The sequence below is a fragment of the Pocillopora damicornis genome, chromosome 5 (assembly GCF_964200805.1).
Source record: "Pocillopora damicornis chromosome 5, jaPocDami1.2, whole genome shotgun sequence".
Classification (NCBI taxonomy): Eukaryota; Metazoa; Cnidaria; class Anthozoa; order Scleractinia; family Pocilloporidae; genus Pocillopora; species Pocillopora damicornis.
In genome coordinates, this window is record NC_142674.1 from 3,376,804 (window position 1) to 3,398,520 (window position 21,717).

Genomic DNA, 21,717 nt, shown 5'->3' on the forward strand with positions numbered 1-21,717 from the left:
CTCCAAGCTCAACTATTCTCAAATATGAAGGGGGTAAGTTTCTAAAGAAACTGGTTTTGCATCGGTAGGGGTATAACAATGTTATTTGGTTTTATCAACTGAGTTAACAATGTAGATTGGCCACCGTAAGAAATTACTAAAGCGGACATTTCGAGCGTTAGACCTTCGTCAGAGTGAATTAAAGAATTTTTTTTCTATTCGTTCATTTTATTTCTTGTTTTCAAAGGCTACGAGACCTTTCGATCCAATATTTCAATATGGCTGGTAAAATTTTAGCCACAATTCAGAACATTTTAAACGTACGTTAATTTGTAACGTTTACTCACAGAGACCCCGATAGCACTAGAAGAAAAACCTGCTATTAAAGAGATAACAGAAGAGGCCAGCCTCCCAGCAGAAGTAACTCCCCCAAAGGAAGAGAAACCAGTAGCGGTGGGCGAACGGCCTTCGAAATCTGATTCTTCTCCCACAGGAAAATCTGGCAGCAAAAGAAACAGAAGGAAACGAAAACGACCGCCCAAAATATCGTTAAAGGATGAAAAAATTGTTATACGCGCGGCTGGTGATGAATCTTATGACAGCAGTGAGATTAGTGAGATTGAATTCATTAAAAAAAGAGACCAGGAGAAAGGGAAAGAGACAGTGAAAGATGAGGATAAAGATAAGGCTGCGTTTCCGGTGAGTGCAGAAAAAACTAGACCTTGGGGTATGGAATCTCTCCCCTCCCCTCCCCCACCCTTTCCCCTGGTCTGACTCGCTAGATTCGCCATTGATTGATTGATAACTTTATTTATACAGGGTTAAAAATTCCCTCAGCATAGTATGCCAGTAAAACTCCTGATTCAGCCTAGCTGCCCTAACTAATAAAATAAGAAAAAACCTATCATGTCGTGAGGTTCCGTGTCTCATTCGAAGCTGTGATAACGTAGTCTGCGTTTAAATTCATTTGAGGAAGCTGCAGAATGTAGATCTTGGGATAGGCTGTTCCACACCTCAGCACCTTTGTAAGAAAAACTTTTAATTAAATGATTGGTTCGGGGCGAAAAAGCGCCATTTCCAAAGTAGATTTTCGGGAGAAATTCCATGTAGATTCTTGTACGTCATAATTGATGTCGCTTCTATTCCTTGAAGATTGGATTTACGCTAACTCAGTGCCCGGAACGACTCATTAAAATCATGTTCATTGCTTTCCAGCCTTACAATCGGAGCTGCACGGTTTTGAAGCTTCTGTACCTTTTCAGCAGGGCCAATGCTGAATTGCGATAGCGTGCGACCGTGAAAGCCATACTGGCCTGGGTTCGAATCCTCTCAAGAGACCTCCCCTTTTTTTCTTCCAATGTCCGTGACGAATCTGTAACAACTTCATCCATTTATCCTTTTTTTACAGGAAAAATACTTGCTTCCCAGTCCAAGTACTAGTCCAGAAAAACCGTTCCCTCTTCTTAATGAATCTCCTCCCGTTCAAACAGCGGAAAAATGGCCCGAAGGCTCGTCAGAATTGTTAACCGGGCTGACGGATGATAACAGGAAATTAGTGGGTTACATGGTGCCGTGGGATGCATGGGTCTATCAACAGCTGTTCAACCCTGCTATTGGTGGAACAAAGGTTATATCAAGACTTTTTCAATTTCTTCTTACGAAATTTCCGTCAAATCTGCACTCCAAGCTAGGACCGTTTTGGTCGCCATCGCGAGTAGGACAATTTTGGCGACAAAATTTGCCAATTTTTTGGCAACCTTTGTTATTCTAGGTTAAATAGCAACCGCTTTGAGGCCAAAATTTCTAACCTGATTGGTTTTTAGTGATGCTTCTCCACTCGAGCTCAATGTCTGGAGTTTACTGGTGATAAGTGGATATTGGTTTGCATTTGGTCAGTCGATCTCACCGCTTGACGTAGACTAGCAGTATGTGGTTTAAGCGGCCCGATCATTACCAGAATGATCGCATCGATGGATTAGCACAAACAGTTTTTGAGGATAGTTTTAATTATTTTCACAGGTTGATATATCTTACAAGAAGCCCACCCTAAGCCTTGACCTGTACGACACTACCGGCGACGAGGATATCTTTATCAATCAAGTACTTGTAGAGACGGGAATAGCAGATTTTTTAGAAAATCCTGCAGAACAAACAGGTGAATCTTTTGTGAGGGAAATTTTTGACGTTCCGCATGTAGCTTATTGTATATGTTGAGCATTTGCTATCCGGTCGTGTAATTCGCTCTGACGAAAGGCTAACGTTTGAAACGTCAGCTTCTAAACTCTTTACGGTGGTCAATTTACGTTATGAGCTCAGTTGATAATACCTAATTGCTCAGTCGTGTAATAACTCGGTTGGTCATTCGAATGTCCCACGGTCAGTCGAACGTTCGGTTCGCTCGTCGGACGGTCGGTTGATCGTTCGGTTCGCTCGTCGGACGGTCGGTTGATGGTTCTTTTGGCTTGTCTAACGTTCGGTTGATCGTTCGATTGGCTTGTCGGACGGTTTTCTATTCGGTCGACATTTGTTACAACCTGTCGGGCTGTCGGTGGATCGTTGGCTCGGTCTTTTGGACGGTCGGTCGATTGTTCATTTAAAATGGCGGACGATCGTTTAGCAAGTCGGATGGTCGGTCGAACGTTCGGTTGGTCGGTCGCTATGTTAGACAAGCACTCGATGACGATGGATTTTGACATGCTGGAAATGTTAACCGATTTTATTACTTTCCATTAGGAACTGATGTTATGACGGTTCAACTTACTCTCCAAGATTTAGAGAGCACTGCTTCAAGTATGCAGCCACAAGGTATCTCACTCGCACTCGATTGGACGGTCAAAGTTTCGAGCTGGTCGATTTACTCTCTCACTCCCGAAATCCCGCTTGTGATTCTCCTTACTATCTGTCATATAGTTCTTTTGATGTTTGTTCGGAGAATTTGGCATCCGATCAACTAGTAATCCCCTAATTGATATTTTTCTTTATTCTCATCACGTGTCTGCTTGATTTTGTGTCGACATTGTAAGCAGAACTTCCGTCTTAGTCACTCATGAGATTTAATGGGTTAAGCTAACCTAGAGTCACCTGTGCGACTGAATATTAGCCGTTGGCGACCAGGATTTTTGTGATGGTTGCCAACAGGTGAATGATTTACTGGCTTGTCGGTGTTCTTCACATGAACCAGCGTTCATGTAAAGAAACTTCCCTCGTTTTCTTTGTTTCGCTCGTACGCATTTCATTTCTTTCACGAGTGGGAAAATGTGTTCAGTTTCATCAGTGACACCTCTTGAAAACTGTTTGTTTTCGTATTTCACTGTTTACGACAAATTGTCTCATCCGGCGATTAAAACGAAATTGCCAATCGCTATTGCACGCTACGTAGGATTGTAAATTTGGAAAGAAACAACCAAAAACGAGCAAGGATGGTTGGCTCTTTAATTCTCAGGAGTGACCAAAGCAGAATTTCTCCTCACAATATCAATATGATATCAAGCAGACAAGCGATGAGAATAAAGAAAAATATCAATTAAGTGATTATTAGTTGATCCGAAACCAAATTCTTAAAACTAACAACAGAAGAATTGTATGGCAGATATTAAGGAGAATTACTAATGAGATCTTGGGAGTATAAGGGTTAAATATGAGGAATATTATAACGATTGTGAATGAATATTTTGAAATATGTTTTTGAGACACTCTTAGCTTTCATAGGTGACTGAGAGAGAATTTCTTTACACAACATCATTACTATATATCAAGCAGACGCTTGATGAGAATAAAGTAAAAAATAAATTAGCGGATATACCCCATATTACTGAACTGCAATTATCACAAGTAAAAACATTCATCGTTCGAATACTCGTCTGGACAGGTTTGCCGTCGGACAAGAAGGAAGCAAAGGCTATGACAAGTCCAGCAAGCCCGACTAGTCCGCTGAAAGACTGGGATCCAATGAAGGAAGATTTTCTTTCATCTAAAAACAGCTACGTTATAAACACTGATGACTTGGACATCGCCTTTCAAGGACACGGTAAGTATCCGAGTTTCGCCTTTGCAGCCCTTAACCTGGGCGGTTTTACTCGAAGTATTGCAAAAGCTTGACTGTAAGTCTGTTCTTTCGATTGTTCGTGATAGGAAAAAATAACTCAAGTATGTGCTGCTCAGTAATATTTTTTAACCAGGGTTTATTTATATACTCCAAAAGTTCAAACTGAATGTGCCTTGTGACAGTGTCGTCTGAAGGGCCGTTGTCGGTAGTAGTGACTGACGTTTCGACAACCTGAACAGCAGAGTTAAATTAATACTTGTGGTCAGTCGAATGTTTTGAGTCCAGTTCGTGTAAACTGATTGGCAGTTTAGCCGTGATGTTAGTGATTGTAAGACTCAAGTGCAATCAGTCGTTCGTGATTGGCCAGTGTCGATTCGTCGGTAGAGTTACGTCGTTCTTTTCGGTTCGTTTGTGATGTAAATGTCGTGAATAAGTCGTTTGTATGGTGCAGGAATTGATGACAGCTGTTGAGGGGAGTCTGTTCTTAGTTTTCCAGAGTCAGTCTTTGAAAAGTAAGTTAGGCATTGGGCAGAGTCTGAGGTCAAGGCCACCTGTAAGTAGTTTTCATTGGAATGGTAATTTACTAAGGTTTTATTCACAGAATCAAAAGCGAGAACCACCTTATGTGGCACAGTAAACAGCACTACATGGAAGTACAGGCACTTAAGCTGAGAACCCTCGTGGACCTCGCGCGCAGTCCTCAAACACTTTTTTTCTTAAACCTTGGTTTTTATTTCAGAGGACCTGAGCAGAAGAGTATGCCGTTATTATCAGACAAGATCAGGGTGCTGGCGTGGAGACCAGTGTCCTAATCTTCATGTTAAAAAAGGTATGACTTGACGTGCGTAACATTAAGATGAAACAAAGCTGGCGAATAGATCGTAGGTTTTTTTTCGTACCAGGAACCCATTGCATTTCGTGCCTAGTTATTGTTTCTTAGTTCTGTAAGACCCCTGAGGTGGATGGGTGGGTGTGCACGATTCCCCCCCCCCCCCCCCACACTCTCTCCCTCCCTCCGCAATGCACTGTGGGGGAATGCTCGGCTTAAAAGAAGTACTTTTTGTCAGATTACGTAGAGTATGTATAATCGAGTTGGTCTGTCATAATGTGAACTGTAAAGAAGGGCAAAGAAAGATATCAGAAGGTGTTTGAAGAGGTCTCGAGATTTGTCTGTTGTTGGAGTACTTTTAGAACGGGTTATTGACAGAAGTGAAATGTGGTTACGAAAACTTTCCCTCAAATATTTCCCATTTCGACTTCTGGATTGATAGAGGGAACTTTAGAGTTACTATTGTTTTCTCTTTGATTGGTGTTTCGTTGATGCTCATTACACAGGTTCGAAATTTTCCCCTCGCATATCACGTGTTAAAAACTGTAAAAATCCTCGATTGCCTTGTTATTACTTTAACCCAAACGCAGGTGAAGAACTTCATGACTACGTGGAGGCCTTTTGTGACAATATGGATTCCTCTGTCACGCTACCTGATATCGGTACCTGGGTTGCAGTTCGCGTCACGGCCATCTTCAATCCGGGACATTTCTGGGTGCAGTTCCCCTATGGAACAGAACCAATAGAAAAACGCATCATGGCTGGTATGTTTTTGGTATTACTGAGCATGCTCTGAGTTATTCTGTCTTGGTCCATTCTTGTACCATATGTTTTAGATGCTTATGCGGTCCTATGGCGCGCTGGGATCACAAAGTCTTACTGTTACCCATTACTCTATGATATCAATTAAGTAAACGAGGTGATTTTCTAGAGAAACTGTGATGATGCGTTGGTGCGGGTATTACGAGATAATTTAGCGTTATCGACTGAATTGATAATGTAAACTGGCCGCCACAAAGAGTTTCTTAAGCTGAATTTTTGAGCGTTAGCACTTCGTCAGTTTGCATCAGTATGCATATTCTCCATAGTGTTCTCTGTACATTTGTTATAATGCTGTCGAAGAGAATTCGTTTAATCATTGAGTGCTTTCTTTAGTCGCCGATCATTCTTATGACCTTAATGTTAGATTAAGAGGTGATGATGTGAGGAGAGATTAGATCCAGGGAGTGGTGTAGGTGAAGAACTGAACACAACTCGGACATAGTTGTAGTATCATTCTATATATCCCCAGCAGAATTTAAACGTAGTCCTTATTTTTATTTATTAATTCATTTATTTAATTTTTATTTTCAGCGAGGTTGAATCGAGAGTTTGAATTTGATAACGAGGAGCGAGAAGAAGATCTTGATTCTCTGATGGCCAAAATCGGGTGATTTTTCAATTATTTTAGTTTAATTAACCTTTTGTGTTTATTTTTATAGTTACAGTAACTATTAAGACCATCTTTCAGTGACGATCAAAGCCTAGGAAATCACGCGAAATACCTAACGATTGTTGAGTACGAAAACTCGGTAAAGAGTCAGGCGAGTGAGATACAGGAAAAGCTCTGTTATATTCACTTGTGACATTCTTAACAACAATAATACCACTGGATGCCATAATACCACCTGATGCCGGATTTTCGGTTCCAGGACTTACATTCGGTGGTCGCGTATTTAAAATAGAGGTCATGTAAACAAAACTTATATAACGCGGATTTTATTGCTATTTAACATAAGAAACTGACCGTGCTTTAAACATACCCAACATGGAAAACATACTTTATTCGTAAAAAGAAAAAGAAAAAAACTAAAACGGAGTGGGTACGAATGGTCCTAGCTGGGTATGGATAGACTGAGTACGAAACGGCCGTGGGTACGAAACGTCTGGTATGCGAACATTCCCTTTTCTAACGTTTTCACGTTTTTCTCCTCGCAGGAAATTTTATTCTCGAAACAATTGTCAAGATCCCAGGCGTATTTTTCCCGCTGAAGGTGAGCTGTGTGTGGCCAGGTACTCCAAAGACGATAAATGGTACAGAGCGCGTATCACAGGCGTGCGAGAGGACGAACTGCAGGTAAAATAAGAAGAAATTTCTCTAGTCCCCCCTTAATACTCAGTTGACGACGACTGAACCCCCCTCCCATATACGTTCCCCCAGAAAACAATGTGATCCTCCTAAGTCCTCCGATTTTGTTCATAGCGGCTCAATAGAACTTGTATAGGGCCAGCACGCGCGCTATGTTATAACAAGTTTTTCAACCTTATTAAAATCAAGCCAAAGTGCAAAAAGTGGCTGTAGCCTGTAAAAATTGCCTGCTAGTTTGCCATTTTTAGTTTTTAAATTTTCATAATCGCTCTTGGAAACGTCTCACTCGAAGGACTTGATTCTGTACCCTGAAAGAGAAAGAGCCAAAACAATCAGCTTAAGGGGATACAAACAAAGACATAGACATAAAACTATTGGTTAATCTTTGCTAGAAAAATATTAAGAATTCAGAGTGAGGGATCCTAAAATCAGAGAATCTTGAAATAAGTTTAGTCCATCTTGTGCAAACGCAGTATTCGAACTGTAACCCTCTCTATCTCTTGGCGCCAAAATTAGAAGACATGACTTTAGTTGTGAAACCGCTGAGACTCAACAAGGCTCAGGAGAAAAGGCGAACCACGCATGCGTCAAATTATCTGTATATATCATACCGACCAAGAACTCGTGTCATCTCACCGTGGTTCAGCGTTCATTACAATCAATTTCTTGAACTTAAGACGCTCTTTTATAATAAGGCGGTACCTTGGTTCGTCTGAATCTTGGACAATGGCAAGGAGATCTTGGACGTCGCAACAATCCTTCTCTGCAATGTAAGATAAGAACAATGATCAATGGAGCGGTCAAGTTCGTGTATGTTAAGTTAAAATAAAATATGTTGTTAAGCAAATTTATTTCGCTTACTTATCCTTTCTTGAGTCTTATTCCATGCGACTGGAGCTAAGAAACAGCCTCTTCAGTGATGCATGAATTCGCTGCTATAATTCATTATTGTGTCCGACGCACGCGGTCTAGGTTCTAATGTGATACCCAGAAAGAGCTGCTTAGACTCACTGGCAAAAGGAGGACGCATTTTGGAGAGAAATCTCTTATACAACAACATTTTACTCATTAAAAAATACACAGCATATATTAGAGTAAGCCAATCGAGAGTTCATTGTGCCGGTTTCGACCGAGTGAAAGATCCACTTTTATCGGTATATGGCCCTTATAACATTCCCGAATCCCTACGTCCTTGTGTCGTTCAAGCCGTGATGGGATGTGACCATGTGTCCATGTGACCAAAATTGTGGACACTTTTGGGTTGATTATCAGTCATTTCAAGAATTACACCTTGTTAGGGCCAAATTGATAAATCCTACTTAGCTATCGAAAGGGCCAAATTGAGATAAAGTTCCAAAGTAGAATTCATTTGGGCCAGTTCTGATTTTGGAGGGGCCGAAATGGTACCTGTCCGACCTGTTTTGGCGTAAATAGTCCAAAACGAACCCCGAGGGGCCAAATTAGTCCTCAAGACGTTAGGACCAATATGGCTTTTGGGGTCAATTTGGCTCTCTTCATTTTATAGTGTGGAACAGTTGATATTTTCAGAGTTTAGTGAATATCTTGGAATGTGAATTTTTCCTCCTTAATATCAACGTAAAGAGTTTTTTCAAAACATTTAAAAGTGGCAGACTTGACCACCTTAATTAGCAGATTGTTCAAATATTTGTTTAATGTTATTACCCTTTATGACAGCGAGTACGTTGGTTTGTCTTTCCTCTTACTTCTTCTATCAGTTTTACCGACACATCTGTCAGAAAGATGTGGTGTTTACCAATTACTTTGATCTTATTTTCGTTTACTCACAAATCAACGTCAGCCATTGAACCTTCCCTTTCTGTGAACTGGGATTTCCGGCGACTCGAGGAGGCTGATATTGTGGGGTTGATAACAGCGGTCCGCTACAAGGATGGTAAATCCTTAGACTTCATCTTAGTCCATAAAAATGAAGAAAAAGAAGTCGGTCATTATCAAGCCATCTCGACCGAAAAAACTCAATCAATAAAGCATTTGTATTCAGTCTATTCATCTCCACCTCCCTGAATGAATGTTAAATATTTATATAAAGGAATTCGGTTGTGAATGGTGTTTCCAATATTGGTGATTCTTTTTACGGCTTTGGCTGGTTATCAGCGCTAATTGGTAGCTAATTAACAGTTGACATTTTCAGAGTTTAGTGAATATCTTGGATCCCTTGTCACTCAGCTTGTTTGGCGTAGTTTTCAACAAGTGTTGTCTTCATTTTCTATGAAAGTGTTAGATATTACTTCACAGCGGCGTAGATGGGTAAATATTGAGTAAATAAAGCCTTGTCAGGGGCTGGTAAGTCAGCCGATAATGTCCGCGGCTGAGCTATTGTCCAAAACTGAAAAACTCAAACCTTCCCTTTCTGTAAACTGGGATTTCCGGCGACTCGAGGAGGCTGATATTGAGGGGTTGATAACAGCGGTCCGCTACAAGGAAGGTAAAGAGAGTCGACTTCATCTCGGTCCACAAAAATGAAGAAAAAGAAGTCGGTCATTATCAAGTTATGTCGACCGAAAAAACTCAATCAATAAAGCATTGGTATTCAGTCTATTCACCTCCACCTCCCTGAATGAATGTTAAATATTTAAATACAGGAATTCGGTTGTGACTGGTGTTTCCAGTATTGATGATTTTTTTTTACGGCTTTGGCTGGTTATCAGCTCTCATTGGTAGCTCAGGAACAGTTGATATTTCCAGAATTAGTGAATATCTTGGATCCTTAGTTAATTAGCTTGTTTGACGTAGTTTTCAACAAGTGTACGGTGGCGTACCTGGCCTCTTACATCTTTCAGCGGTTTTACTGGTACATTTGTCAGAGAGATGTCTTATCTACCTATCACTTTGATCCTCTTCTTATTTACTTACAAATCATCTTCAGCTATTGAATCCTCCCTTTCTACAAACTGGGATTTCCAGCAACTCAAGGAGGCTGATATTGAGGGGTTGATAACAGATGTCCGCTACGAGAACATTATTGACAAATATCAAATCAAAACTGGACACAGAGGTTACCCCGACGTAAAGGACATCAAACTTTTGAGAGTGGTAAAAGACAGGGTAAAGCAAAACTTGTCGCAACAGAATTTCCATACCAATGTTTCCCAAGGAACAGAGTTTCCAGTGCGCTTTCTCGATGACGCAGAAGACGAGAGAACGCATAAACTACACATTATAACCAAAGGCCCCGAAAGTGGTGCAGTTTGCTTTGACGGAACCCCTCCTGGATTTTATTTTCGCAGTGGAAATGGCTCGGGAAAATCGAAGTGGATTATATATTTTCAGGGGGGCGGATGGTGCTACCGTATTGAGAGATGTTATAGAAGAAGTGTGACAGCGCTTGGCTCGTCCAAATTTTTCCGGAAAACTATTCTCCTGGAGGGACTCCTTTCCAACCAAGCTAAATACAACCCCGATTTTTACAACTGGAACTCAGTCTTTGTGGCATACTGCGATGGTGGGTCTTTCACTGGAAATCGCGATAAGCCATTAAAATTTAAAGACAGACTGCTCTACTTCCGAGGTCACCGAATACTTGATGTTCTTTTAGACGAGTTGCTCCGGAAAGGTCTCGACAGTGCTTCCGACATAATAGTCGGTGGAAGATCGGCTGGGGCCCTTACTGCCATCATACACGCCGACTATATCGGGTCGCGTTTACGACGCGCGACGAACGCATCTTTTCGGGTGCTTTCTGATGCGGGTTTTGTCTTAGACGAACGCGCGCTGAATGGCTCTGCAATGGCACAGTCGATGTTTCAGCAGCTCTACTCTTTGCATAATGCTTCAAAGAGTTTAAATCGAGCTTGTCTTCGCGCGCAAGGGTCGGATCAAAAATGGCGCTGTTTTTTTCCTCAGTATTCTATCCCTTTTGTCACTTCCACGATGTTCTTAGTGAGCCCCTTGTATGATATGTGGCAATTGTTTTATTTTTCTCGAATGCCTTGCGTCTTTAATGTAAAGAGTTGCAATTCGACCGAAATACGTTTCGTAGTGGAGTTTCGAAATATGACACTTCGAGCATTAAAAAACGTTCTGGCCTCCAAAACGACCTCGCTCTTCGCAAATGCTTGTCTTTCTCACACGCAGTGCGTTATGAACGATTATTGGACGCAAATTGCGATAAAAAATATCACACTCAAGCAGGCATTTTTCAACTGGTATCGTGGAAGTGATCAAAACAAATTCCTGATCGACCCCTCCCCCTATTTGGGTAACCCCACTTGTCCTAAGAATTATCATTGGTAAAAAACATATGTGACATTAATATTAAACAGTTATTCACCACTTTCATCGACACTAAGGTAAATACTTGTTTCAGTTAATAGCACACAGATACCGAAAAAAAAAGTTTATTTCTGTCAATTTACCGAAAATTGTCGGAAATTAAACTCTCGACGCGCAAATTTGTCTCATCGGCTGCTCAGCAGTGAATGATACTTGCTAATCACCTCCAACTAGCCAATCAACGGTATGGAATATACTAATCAATAATTATTCGCCGAAGGCGGAGTATTTACAGGTTAACGCACTCGTTGTTCTTGAATCGAGCGAATTCAAAGAAACAAGATTGTCCAAAGCTGGCTAAACTGTTGACAACACACAAAAACCTCAATTAGCTTGAATTAAAAATTTGAAATTCGCTACCTTACCTTTCAAAACAGTTATTCCCCAAGCAGTTGCTTTCTTGCTGTTTCTAGGAATTGTATCATCAATAAGAGAATCAGTGTCTGCATCTGACAAATCGTCAAACTTTGAGTCAGCCGAAGCCATGGTGTAATGATAGTGGTGTGCTGAATTTGCACCACGGCTATTACACCACGATAATGACGTCTGGGAGGTTGTTTCGTCACAACCAAGAAAATCGGAATTCGTACAGTGTAGGGAAGTTGAATAACAATGTTGTATAATCCCCGAGACGCATCTCTTTAATCAACTGAGCAATTCTACTAATGTTTGTTTTTAGGGACCTTAAGCAGATCATGTAACATGTACTTAAAGCTAAAGTTTGATTTTTAACAAGTTCAGTAGTCATACAGTTATAAAAGGAACTAGCAATTAAAAATTCTGTATATGCGAAAGGCAAATACCTGCTTAGAGTTATCACTACCCGGTCCACAGGAATGGAGATACATGGTCGGTTATTTCAACAAAGTTTAGCCGTTATTTAATGAAACGTCGTCCTAAACAATTCTCAATTCAACTAGACCTTTTATTTGAACATTTAATTTTGTGAATAGTGCATGTCAAGAAGGCCGAAAGCTAGCAGTGGAAAGATGTTTATTCAATGATCTCGTTTATGACTGGCCCACAGGGATTATGTTGAGGGAGGAAAGAGGAAGAAAGGAGGAGGGGAGGGGAAGGGAGGGGAGGGGAGGGGAGGTTAAAAAAGCTCCAGACAGGGGAATACTAGAGAGTGGGCTCATTAGAGGGTGGAGGGCGGGGGGTCGAACAGTGACATTTACGTCTGTGGTGTTTAAAGTTTATTTGACGTTGTTCGGTACCCCCGATGTTATTTGTTTACATTATACAAGTTAAGATCTATAAAATTGTATCCTTTTTTTAACTCGTGAATTGCGCGCATGCGCAAGAGCGAGTTATAGATACGATGTGGGGAATGCCATTCGCTCGCTCGCTCGATTGGTCGATTCCTGTAAACCTTTTTTTAGATTTTAGGCTTTTGAGTGCATTTGATAGTTTTTGGCGAGCAATAAACAGACGAAATGGCGACCTTTGTTGCTAAGAATAGTGGTGGGGTGAAAAAGAAGCCAATGATAATCTTAAAAGAGTTTTTTTATTCGTTTTATTTTCAACAAGCGGCGCCAGCGACTGGCAGGCATGCAAGGATTCACACTGAAATAACAGAACAACCTTCGTTTTTCATAAAATTGTAATTTACAATCCTTGAACTTGAAAACAATCCGAAGATTCATTGAAAATATCACTTACTGCGAAGCGCTCGGAGTTTACAGATGTTCAATAGCTTTTTCTGTTATGGCATGAGATTGAGGACAAAATTGATCATTACGTTTCGTCGCGTGTGTTTTTCCTGTGTGAAGCAACAAAAGATGCCGGCGACTGACGAAATAACAAGTTAACACGAAAATCAAATAACACCTAAACAAACAATTTTAGCTACCGATTTTCAGTGAATTTTTAAAGAACAATTTTCTTTTAAGTTTCAAGACAATTTGAAGATTCAACATACATACAACGTACTAAAATGCGAAAGTTACACACTACAAAATTGATAAATAGGCCTGAAATGAAATTCTATCTTGTTATTGATTATACGTTGCCTAGCACGTGACTTAAATCTACCCAGGCGGAGATCCAAAATGACGGTGGCAGGCTTGGCTTAGTTATATCACTCAAAACTCGTTCCCGTTTGTCTCATTTGATAAAAAGGGAATCGTTAATGTTTTCATTAAGACAGTATTGCCTTGATTTTGTAATATTTACAACGAAAGACAGTAAATTTCACTTTTCACCCACATTTACTTCCAACCTTTTCTTTTGAGCCAGAAACAAAAATGATAGACGTTTAAAACACATGACATCATCCACCTTGTCAAATGTAATAGCATGATCATTTCAATTGTAATGCCTTCTTATCCCAACGTGACTTTGTTTTTTTGCTACATTAGCGAACACTGAACTACTGCTCGTACTCTAGATATGACAATCAACCACAAAATTCCCTAAACCAGATAACATTAAACATAGTCTAAAAAATCATGTGTCAATTCATGAGTTTGCTCACAGAGCACTTTGATTCAATTGTTCGTCCGATCTTTCTTTTATGGTGTTACCCGTCGATTTGGCTGGTACCGTGCACTGCTTTGTCTATCGTTGCGTTTTTTTTTCATGCCTTCTGACTTGGTTTGCGCCCAACCTTTCTTTTAAGGTGTTACCCGTTGGTTTAGCTGGTACCATGCACTGATTTGTCTCTTGTCCTTGCGTGTCTCACTGAATTGCCAGAAGAAAAGATGCTAATTGTGTACTGTTACTTTCCGTTAGTGCTGTACATCCTTTTTCATAAATCATCCTCAGACGTTGTCACTCTGCCTCCCGTGAACTGGGATTTTCAGCAGTTTGCAAAGGGCAATTTCGAGGGTATTTTAACTGATTCCTGTAACAATGGCCATGGCGGCAAGGATCATATTGCCAGAGGTGACACAAACTGGTTAAGAAATACAGGCAAGGTGAAAAACAACTCACCGAATCAGAAATTTCCTCCAAGTGTTCGCAAGGCAACGAACTTGGACGATACAACAGATAAGAAAGTTCATCAGCTTTTTTTAATATCTGAAGGTCCCCGAAAGGGCGCCGTTTGCCTTGACGGTTCCCCTCCTGGATTGTACCTACGCAAAGGAAGTGGCTCGGGAAAATCGAAGTGGACAATATTTTTTCAGGGTGGTGCGTGGTGTCATGATACTGAAACATGCTATCAACGAAGTGGCACAGCGCTTGGTTCTTCTAGATGCTACGGCCGTTACCTTTCCAAAGTAGAAGGACTGCTTTCCAATGAAGCTAAATACAACCCTGACTTCTTTAATTGGACGTCAGTGTTTTTTCCGTACTGTGATGGCGCATCGTTTTCTGGAAATCGCGCTAAACCATTAAAATTTAAAAAGAAACTTCTTTATTTTCGAGGTCACCGAATAATGGATGCTCTACTCGACGAACTTCTTCAGAGAGGCATCGGAAATGCCTCGGAAATAATATTGGCTGGTAGATCGGCTGGCGCTCTTTCTGCCATCATACACGCCGATTATATCCGATCACGTTTACGAAGCGTGACGAATGCATCCTTCCGGGTACTTTCGGATGCTGGATTTTTCCTGGACGAACCGTCTTTGAATGGCTCCAAAATCGCTCGATCGGTTTTTCAACAGATGTACTCGTTACATAATTCTTCAACGGGCTTAAATCAAGCTTGTCTCCGCGCGCAAAAGCGTCAGTATAAATGGCGCTGTTTCTTTCCGCAATATTCTCTTCCGTCTCTTTCTTCGCCTATCTTTCTGGTGAACTCTTTGAACGATCTATGGCAGCTAGCTGTTTTCTCAAATATCCCGTGTGTTGTGAAAGTGAAGACTTGTCATTCAAAGGAGTTGCGTTTCCTTGCGAAGTTTCGCAAGAAAACTTTGCATGCTCTGCGTTCGGTTTTTGACTCCAGGAAGACAGCAGTATTCGCAGACGCTTGTCTGGCTCACACGCAGTGCGCCATGAACGATTATTGGACGCAAATCGAGGTAGAAAATATTTCAATTGCGCAAGCTTTCTCTGACTGGTATCGTGAAAGGGAACATAACCGGTTTATGATCGACCCTCTCTCCTATTCACGTAACCCAACCTGCCCTAAGCGTTATCATTGGCGATAAATATAGAATTTTTTAATTTTTGTATTTAGCTCTTAAGAAAAGATGCTGCTCCATAGTCGCTTCCTTGCCTGTGAATATCTGTGATAGGCTGCTTTGCGATTTTTATTGGTGTGCAAAATTACCTAAAACTGCAAATATGAGGTCAATAACATCAAAAATTATGAAAGAGGCCAAAATAAACCAGGAAGGACAGCGAATGGCCGAGGATTGAAAATATTTCTATGTAGTGGAAATAGAGGTAATTAAATTTGTTTGACTGACTGTTATGACCGATCCAACTCTAGAGCGGTTTTTAATAACGAAATTGTGAAATTTGAACTGTCGTGTGTCTTAGGCTCACGAAATTTTAGCACTTCCTAGATAAAAATGTCTTGTCGGGGATTTTAACAATTTTTTTTAGGCTAAGGCTGTTTTAGCTCGGAAAATGTAATTTTGAGTGTGAAAAAATTTCAGTACATTTGTAGGACTGAGGTTCAATATACTCAAACGAACAACTTTTTTTAAGAAAAAGTGTGGCGTTGTACGTAGTTTCTGGATCATAGTATGGGGAGATTTCAATTGTTTCTTGCGGCTTTTTTACGGCTTTTTTACGTAGAGGAAGGGATCTGGAGTATAACAGGGTAATTTAGTATCATCATCAACTGAGTTGGCCGCCGTAAAGAGTTTAAAACGCAGCACCACAGTTTCCTTAGAAATTTACCCCCTTTATTCATGGTTGGAGTAGTTTGGCTTGGACTGCAGATAAAACTTGAGAAATGAGGACCCATGTTTGTAACCCTTTGACCCGCAAAAAAGACCAGCATCGAATTTCTCTCGAGAACAAAGAGAATGATCACCAACTAAAGCTCTAACTTGATTGTTTAACAAATTCTCCTTGTCCGCTCCTTAGGAAATGTACAGAGAACGATATGGAGAATATACATACTGATGCGAGCGTGTAAAGGGTTAATATTCACAAACCGTAGCTTAGCGCACCTAGTCCAACAAATTCTATGTTTTAGGTGGCCACTATCAGTTTAGCAGCGCTCTCTCTTCTCTTGAAAAGTGGAACACCTGCTAAAATTATCTTTTTGTCACGGCAAGCGATTGTGACACTATTTCAGCAGGTTCCCTTTTAAATGCTCCACTCTAGCGTGTCATTGCATTTTCCATTATTGTTTTTTGTTGGCTGAAGAATGGAATATTTTGTCTATTCTTTTGTGATGAGTCTCCTGTCCTTGAACTTCTTAGAAATCTCGTATGCCATATCTTCCCATCATTCAGTGAAAGATTATCGGTATTTTGCAGCGGGAAATTTTGATGATTTACCAACGGATTCCTGTAGGAATAGAGAGGGAGAAGTTGACAGGAAACGTAACGGGGTCGCCAAACAAAACAGCAAGAAGAAAGAAGTTTTATCAGCTCTTGAAAAACTTTTTCCCTCCAAAGAAAAGGAATCAGTCGAAATACCTTATAAACTACATCTACTAACCAACGCCTCTGACAAGGGAGCAGTTTGTCTCGACGGTTCCCCTCCTGGAATTTACTTACGGAATGGAAGGGGATCAGATAGATCGAAGTGGATAGTGTTTTTGCAGGGGGGTGCATGGTGCCATGATGCTGAAACGTGCTATGAGCGAAGTAGCACAGCGCTTGGTTCTTCTAAATGTTATACCCGTCATTTTACAGATGTACAAGGATTGCTCTCGAGCCAAACGAGAAACAATCCAGATTTTTACAAGTGGACTGTGGTCTTTGTTGCTTACTGTGACGGATCATCGTTCACTGGAAATCGTGACAAACCGTTCAAATTCAAAGACAAGTTACTTTATTTCCGAGGTCGACGTATACTCGATGCAGTGCTAGAAGAGTTGCGCCGACGAAATATCGACAAAGCTACCGAGATCATATTGAGTGGCTCGTCAGCTGGTGCAATGTCTGCGATCGTACACGCTGATTATATCCGAAGGTGGCTTCGACGCGAGACGAAGGCCTCCTTCCGTGTTCTCGCCGATGCAGGTCTTTTCATTGACGTGCCGTCACTGAATGGAAGTGAAACAATTCGATCTGTTTTTCGCCAGGCATACAAATTACATAATTCTTCCTCGGGATTAAATGAAGACTGTATACACGCCCAGAAGCGTAAAAAAAGGTGGCGTTGTTTTTTTGCGCAGTACTCTCTGCCCTTCGTTAAATCTCGTTTATTTCTAGTCAATTCTTTGTACGATTCCTGGCAATTAGCCTACGCATCTAATGTTCCTTGTATTTTCGATATAGAAAGTTGTACATCTGACGAATATTCTTACGTTATGAACTTTGGTAAAAAAACGAAGCAGGCTTTACGATCTATCCTTGACTCGAAGAGCAAAGGAGTTTTGGCGGACTCTTGCTTTGTTCACTCTCAATGTAGTCAAAACCATCCTTGGATGAACATTCAAGTACGCAACACTACAATCGCCAAGGCGTTCCTTAGCTGGTACCGGGGGAATCTGGAGAACAGATGTCGTGTTGATGGTTATTATCCTTGTAATCCTACTTGTTGTGATTAAAGTGCTGATGAGGCAATTTTTTTCCTCATTGTTTAACCCTCCAGAGCATTAATAAAATGTATTTTAATTTCAAAAATTCGTAAGTTTGTACTATTTTCCGTGGTCTTTTCATTTCACGTGATGGCGGTTGCTACGACGATGAGAGAGAGAATTAGATAGGTACATTGCATATATACAAAGAAGATTGGATCAAACCTCAAGCCTTGCGCGCATAGTACCTTTAACGGTTTCCAAAACATGAAGAGACTTGGGGTATCAATGTTTCCTTGGACAGGGCTCTATTCTCTCACTGGTTTCTCTTACTGTTTGCTGGTATTCATTTGCGATTCATACTCGTGAGTTTTAAAAATCTTTTTTCCATAAGCGGCTATCGCTCGTGTAATAGTTGGCCGTGCCCGGAAAAGTGCCGTAAGGCGAAGCCCAAACACGAAACCCTGTTGGGTCTTCTTTCATTGAATCCCCAGATACTTAAAGTTGGAGGGTGGCATTGTGAGAGTTGAATTTCTTTCCCATTAACACAGCTTTTGTACCCAACGAAGGCGCCTATCCTGGAGCTTTCGATCGAAATTCCGCTAATGTACTTGAATACAGCTCTATCTATCTTTTCTTCCGTCTTAAATGCGTCTCCCTCATGGTAATCTGACTTCAAAGGTCTGATAAACAAGCTGTTATCCTGGTTTATTCAAAATTACGTCAGTACTTAGCCTTACAAGCACAAGGCCTTATTCTATTTTGATGATAACCCACGAGAACAAGTTATAAAATGTTGAAAGTTTTACGTGAAATAACTGGTGACAGAGAAATTTTCAATTGTTGGTTTGTTATATTCATCCATAATTGGTCCAGAAAACCTGCAACATAATTTAAACCAATCAGATGCGAAACTAAAAGTAACCGAATGCTGGTCACCCGCGTTTTCCCGCGCTATAGATAGTCAACTTGTTTTCACTTTGAGTTTTCATTGGCTTCTTGTGATATTTTCCTCTGTTCTGATTGACCCATTTATCACTTTGTTTGAACTGGACGACGCTCTGTCCAATTGTTAGCTCGTAGAATGTAGGAAATTATGATGAACTTAGTTTTTCTTTTTTTTTTCTTTCTTTTCAGGTGTTTTTCGTGGACTATGGTAATTCTGAGTGGACAAGTGCCAACCACGTGAAGCGCATGCTCCCTCACTTTCTTCATCTTCCATTCCAAGCTCTCGAATGTTTCTTAGGGAATGTGGAGCCTATTGATGACGTGGTCGGAAATGGTAAAAAATGGTCCCCGGATGCTATGTAAGTATTTAAAATTTCAAAAGCTAAAATTAATCTTCTATGAAAGCCAAGTTATTCTGGGAAATCTCACTTATCAGAGGTGCAGGTAACTAAAGTGCATGGTTGTATTACAGGAGATCCTAAATTCTTACTTAAATTGTTTTCAACTGATTTGGTGGTGAAGGGACCACGTTTTGAAATTTTGTTTTAATATTTGCGCCGCGAAAAACTTCCCTAAACTCGTGAAGGTTGAAGGTTACGGGAATAGAGGAAATGATCTACAGCTTTAGCGACTCTTGATACTTAAACAAATTCTCCTTGTCAACACCATAGGAAATGTAAAGAGAACAGTATGGAGAATATGCATATTGATGTTGGGTGTGAAGGGTTAACTTAGACTATGTGAGTGAAGGAGAATTATTGAGTTTTGTGACTATTGGTAGTATCTGGCTAGCGTCTCAAAGTAAATTAATTAGAATGACTTAAATTTTTTTTTTTCGTTTCATCGATGTTATTGATTTCATACCCGTATTGTTATTTTCAGATCAACTTTCAAATCGCTTACAGAGGACAAAGTATTGATAGCACACATCCTTTCCAAGTAAGTTAGTTTTTTCGTTCACTACCTGCGCAATGCGAATGCGAGAAGAACGAAATACGGCATATCTTGTTGAATCTTCCAATAACTCTCCAAAACTGAGGGAGAGGGGGTGGGGGCAACCCAGGACCTCCCGTAGCTATGTCCCCGGATCTGCGTAGGCGTGTGATTCGTCGATCAATGAAGTAATATTTCTTCATCTTTTATGTGCTTCTTTGTAAAGTACTTAGGGGGAATTGGTGCCAAATCAAGATAGAACACTTAAGCTGACAGTTTGCCTGTTTTTGTCATCTAGTAGCGGGATAGTGTATTACTGTGACAAGGACAGGTTACTCGTCAGTTTCACTTGGGAGTGAAGGGGTTGACTCACTTTTTTTGTCTCTCAGGGCGTGGAATCAGACTATTTATGTTGACTTGTTCGACACGGAGGGTGAAGAAATTCACATAAACAAAGTGCTGATCGAAAGGGGATTAGCAAAAGAAACAGACCACACAGTCAGCAATCCCTGGAATATTGAAGCAAGTTTTAAATTCAATCCCCATATGACCACTGGTCTGCCAGGATGATGTTTCGTTGCGTTTTATTCAACAGTCACGCTAGGATGCGTGAACAAGGAAAAAACCGTGACCAAGGGAAAAAAAAATGTCACGCAGCTAGCTAGCTGAGCGTCGTGGTGTAGAGCTGGTTGCTACAACAAGCTTTACAGGTAGAGAGAGGGTTCTAAAATTCATTCGAATTATAATTACGTTGCTCGATGTTCACAGTCACGCTTGGCCTGACGGATTAAGGAGAAAGCATCGTGTCACGCAGCTCATTTATTGTCGACTGCATGGTATATTGTGGGGCAGAGGTGTTAGTAAGAAATGCTACACTGGTAGGCACGAATACTCAGAACAGAATGTCTGCAATTCCTGCCGATGAATATGTGTATACCTCAAAGATAAAAATGGTTTCCGTTTTTCTACAAGAAATGAGGTGTTTTTGTTAATGATTTTGATTAAAAAGATGTTAACTTTAACCACCATCAGAGAGTGGGACTGCAAGGACGAAGTAAAAATCGTGAAAGAATTAAAACATCAAATTTGCTTAAGATTAATGTGGAAGATATTTTAAAATCAAAACAGCGTATGAATGGTTTGCAATCAACTTGCTTTGGGACATATATCTTGACAACATTACTTGAGTGAGAACCTTTTTCAAGGAGAGCATTTCAGTTCTAGAAAAGATTAAAAACAATTCTTTTTGTTACTCTTAATTGGATTACTTTCCAGTGTACTACTACAGAACTTGTGGTCGACTCTGATGATGACTTCCGCACAAGTTGTCGAAGCGTCAATCTCCACTACCGACACCAGTCCTTCTCAGGACTACCCTTACCTGGAAGATCAGACCCCAACATCCAAATGTCACTCCCCGATCCGAATCATTAACTGTATTTCAAATATTTGTATTGTTTTACGTTTTGAAACCTCGGAAAGACTTTTATTCAGCAGCTTGCATATCCTAAACTTTCCTCTCTTGTGAGTTCATCCTGGTCCATTTATTCCTGATAAGGAACTACTCATTGTCTATCACGGGGAGGGGGGGGGGGGGAGGAGGGAAGGGAAGGGGTCGGATGATTTTCGTCCTTGTCGGTATTTAACAGGGACCAAAGAAAATTATCTATCAAGGACGGGGAAGGGAGGGGGTGGGGAGTATTGGAATACTTCACAGCTATACAGCTACAGAGCCTCCTAGGGGGTCAGGTAAGTTTTATTGTCAACCAACATTCCTCAGACCTCCCCTTCCCTCCCTGCGACCTTAATTTTTAATCCCAGTGATAAGCGTCTAACTTCTCATCACAGTATCACCTCGGAAACAAACATTAAGGTCACGGAGATGAGGAAATAATCGCGAACTCAAGACACTTTCGATTGTAAGACAAATTCTCCTTGTAAGTCCCAAA

General features: G+C 40.7%; 4 protein-coding genes across 4 annotated transcripts in view; all 4 read left to right on the forward strand.

Moving 5' to 3' along the window:
- The window catches only part of LOC113669498 (uncharacterized), a 28,981-nt gene extending 7,954 nt beyond the window's left edge, over positions 1-21,027 (forward strand). The window contains exons 13-24 of the mRNA XM_089208274.1: positions 329-678; positions 1,388-1,606; positions 1,999-2,134; positions 2,713-2,784; positions 3,848-4,006; positions 4,764-4,853; positions 5,444-5,617; positions 6,207-6,282; positions 6,831-6,969; positions 19,025-19,194; positions 19,718-19,774; positions 20,158-21,027. Of these exons, the coding sequence (XP_089064400.1) occupies positions 329-678; positions 1,388-1,606; positions 1,999-2,134; positions 2,713-2,784; positions 3,848-4,006; positions 4,764-4,853; positions 5,444-5,617; positions 6,207-6,282; positions 6,831-6,969; positions 19,025-19,194; positions 19,718-19,774; positions 20,158-20,338 (1,823 nt within the window). The 3' untranslated portion in view covers positions 20,339-21,027. The remainder of the gene's footprint in view (positions 1-328; positions 679-1,387; positions 1,607-1,998; positions 2,135-2,712; positions 2,785-3,847; positions 4,007-4,763; positions 4,854-5,443; positions 5,618-6,206; positions 6,283-6,830; positions 6,970-19,024; positions 19,195-19,717; positions 19,775-20,157) is intronic.
- Positions 9,698-11,383, forward strand: LOC113669434 (uncharacterized). The gene has a single exon (XM_027185467.2). The coding sequence runs from the start codon at positions 9,829-9,831 to the stop codon at positions 11,251-11,253; it is 1,425 nt and encodes a 474-aa protein (XP_027041268.2). The 5' UTR covers positions 9,698-9,828; the 3' UTR covers positions 11,254-11,383.
- LOC149044739 (uncharacterized) lies at positions 13,490-15,893 on the forward strand. The gene has a single exon (XM_089208276.1). It carries the CDS (start codon positions 13,995-13,997, stop codon positions 15,387-15,389), a length of 1,395 nt encoding a protein of 464 aa, XP_089064402.1. The 5' UTR covers positions 13,490-13,994; the 3' UTR covers positions 15,390-15,893.
- LOC113669564 (uncharacterized) lies at positions 16,457-17,993 on the forward strand. The gene has a single exon (XM_027185619.2). It carries the CDS (start codon positions 16,565-16,567, stop codon positions 17,915-17,917), a length of 1,353 nt encoding a protein of 450 aa, XP_027041420.2. The 5' UTR covers positions 16,457-16,564; the 3' UTR covers positions 17,918-17,993.
- Positions 21,028-21,717: the final 690 nt, after the last annotated feature.

Bases quoted from the DNA above. Each gene is read 5' to 3' on its own strand.
- LOC113669564 (XM_027185619.2), top strand. From the start codon at position 16,565: ATGGAATATTTTGTCTATTCTTTTGTGATGAGTCTCCTGTCCTTGAAC.
- LOC149044739 (XM_089208276.1), top strand. From the start codon at position 13,995: ATGCTAATTGTGTACTGTTACTTTCCGTTAGTGCTGTACATCCTTTTT.
- LOC113669434 (XM_027185467.2), top strand. From the start codon at position 9,829: ATGTCTTATCTACCTATCACTTTGATCCTCTTCTTATTTACTTACAAA.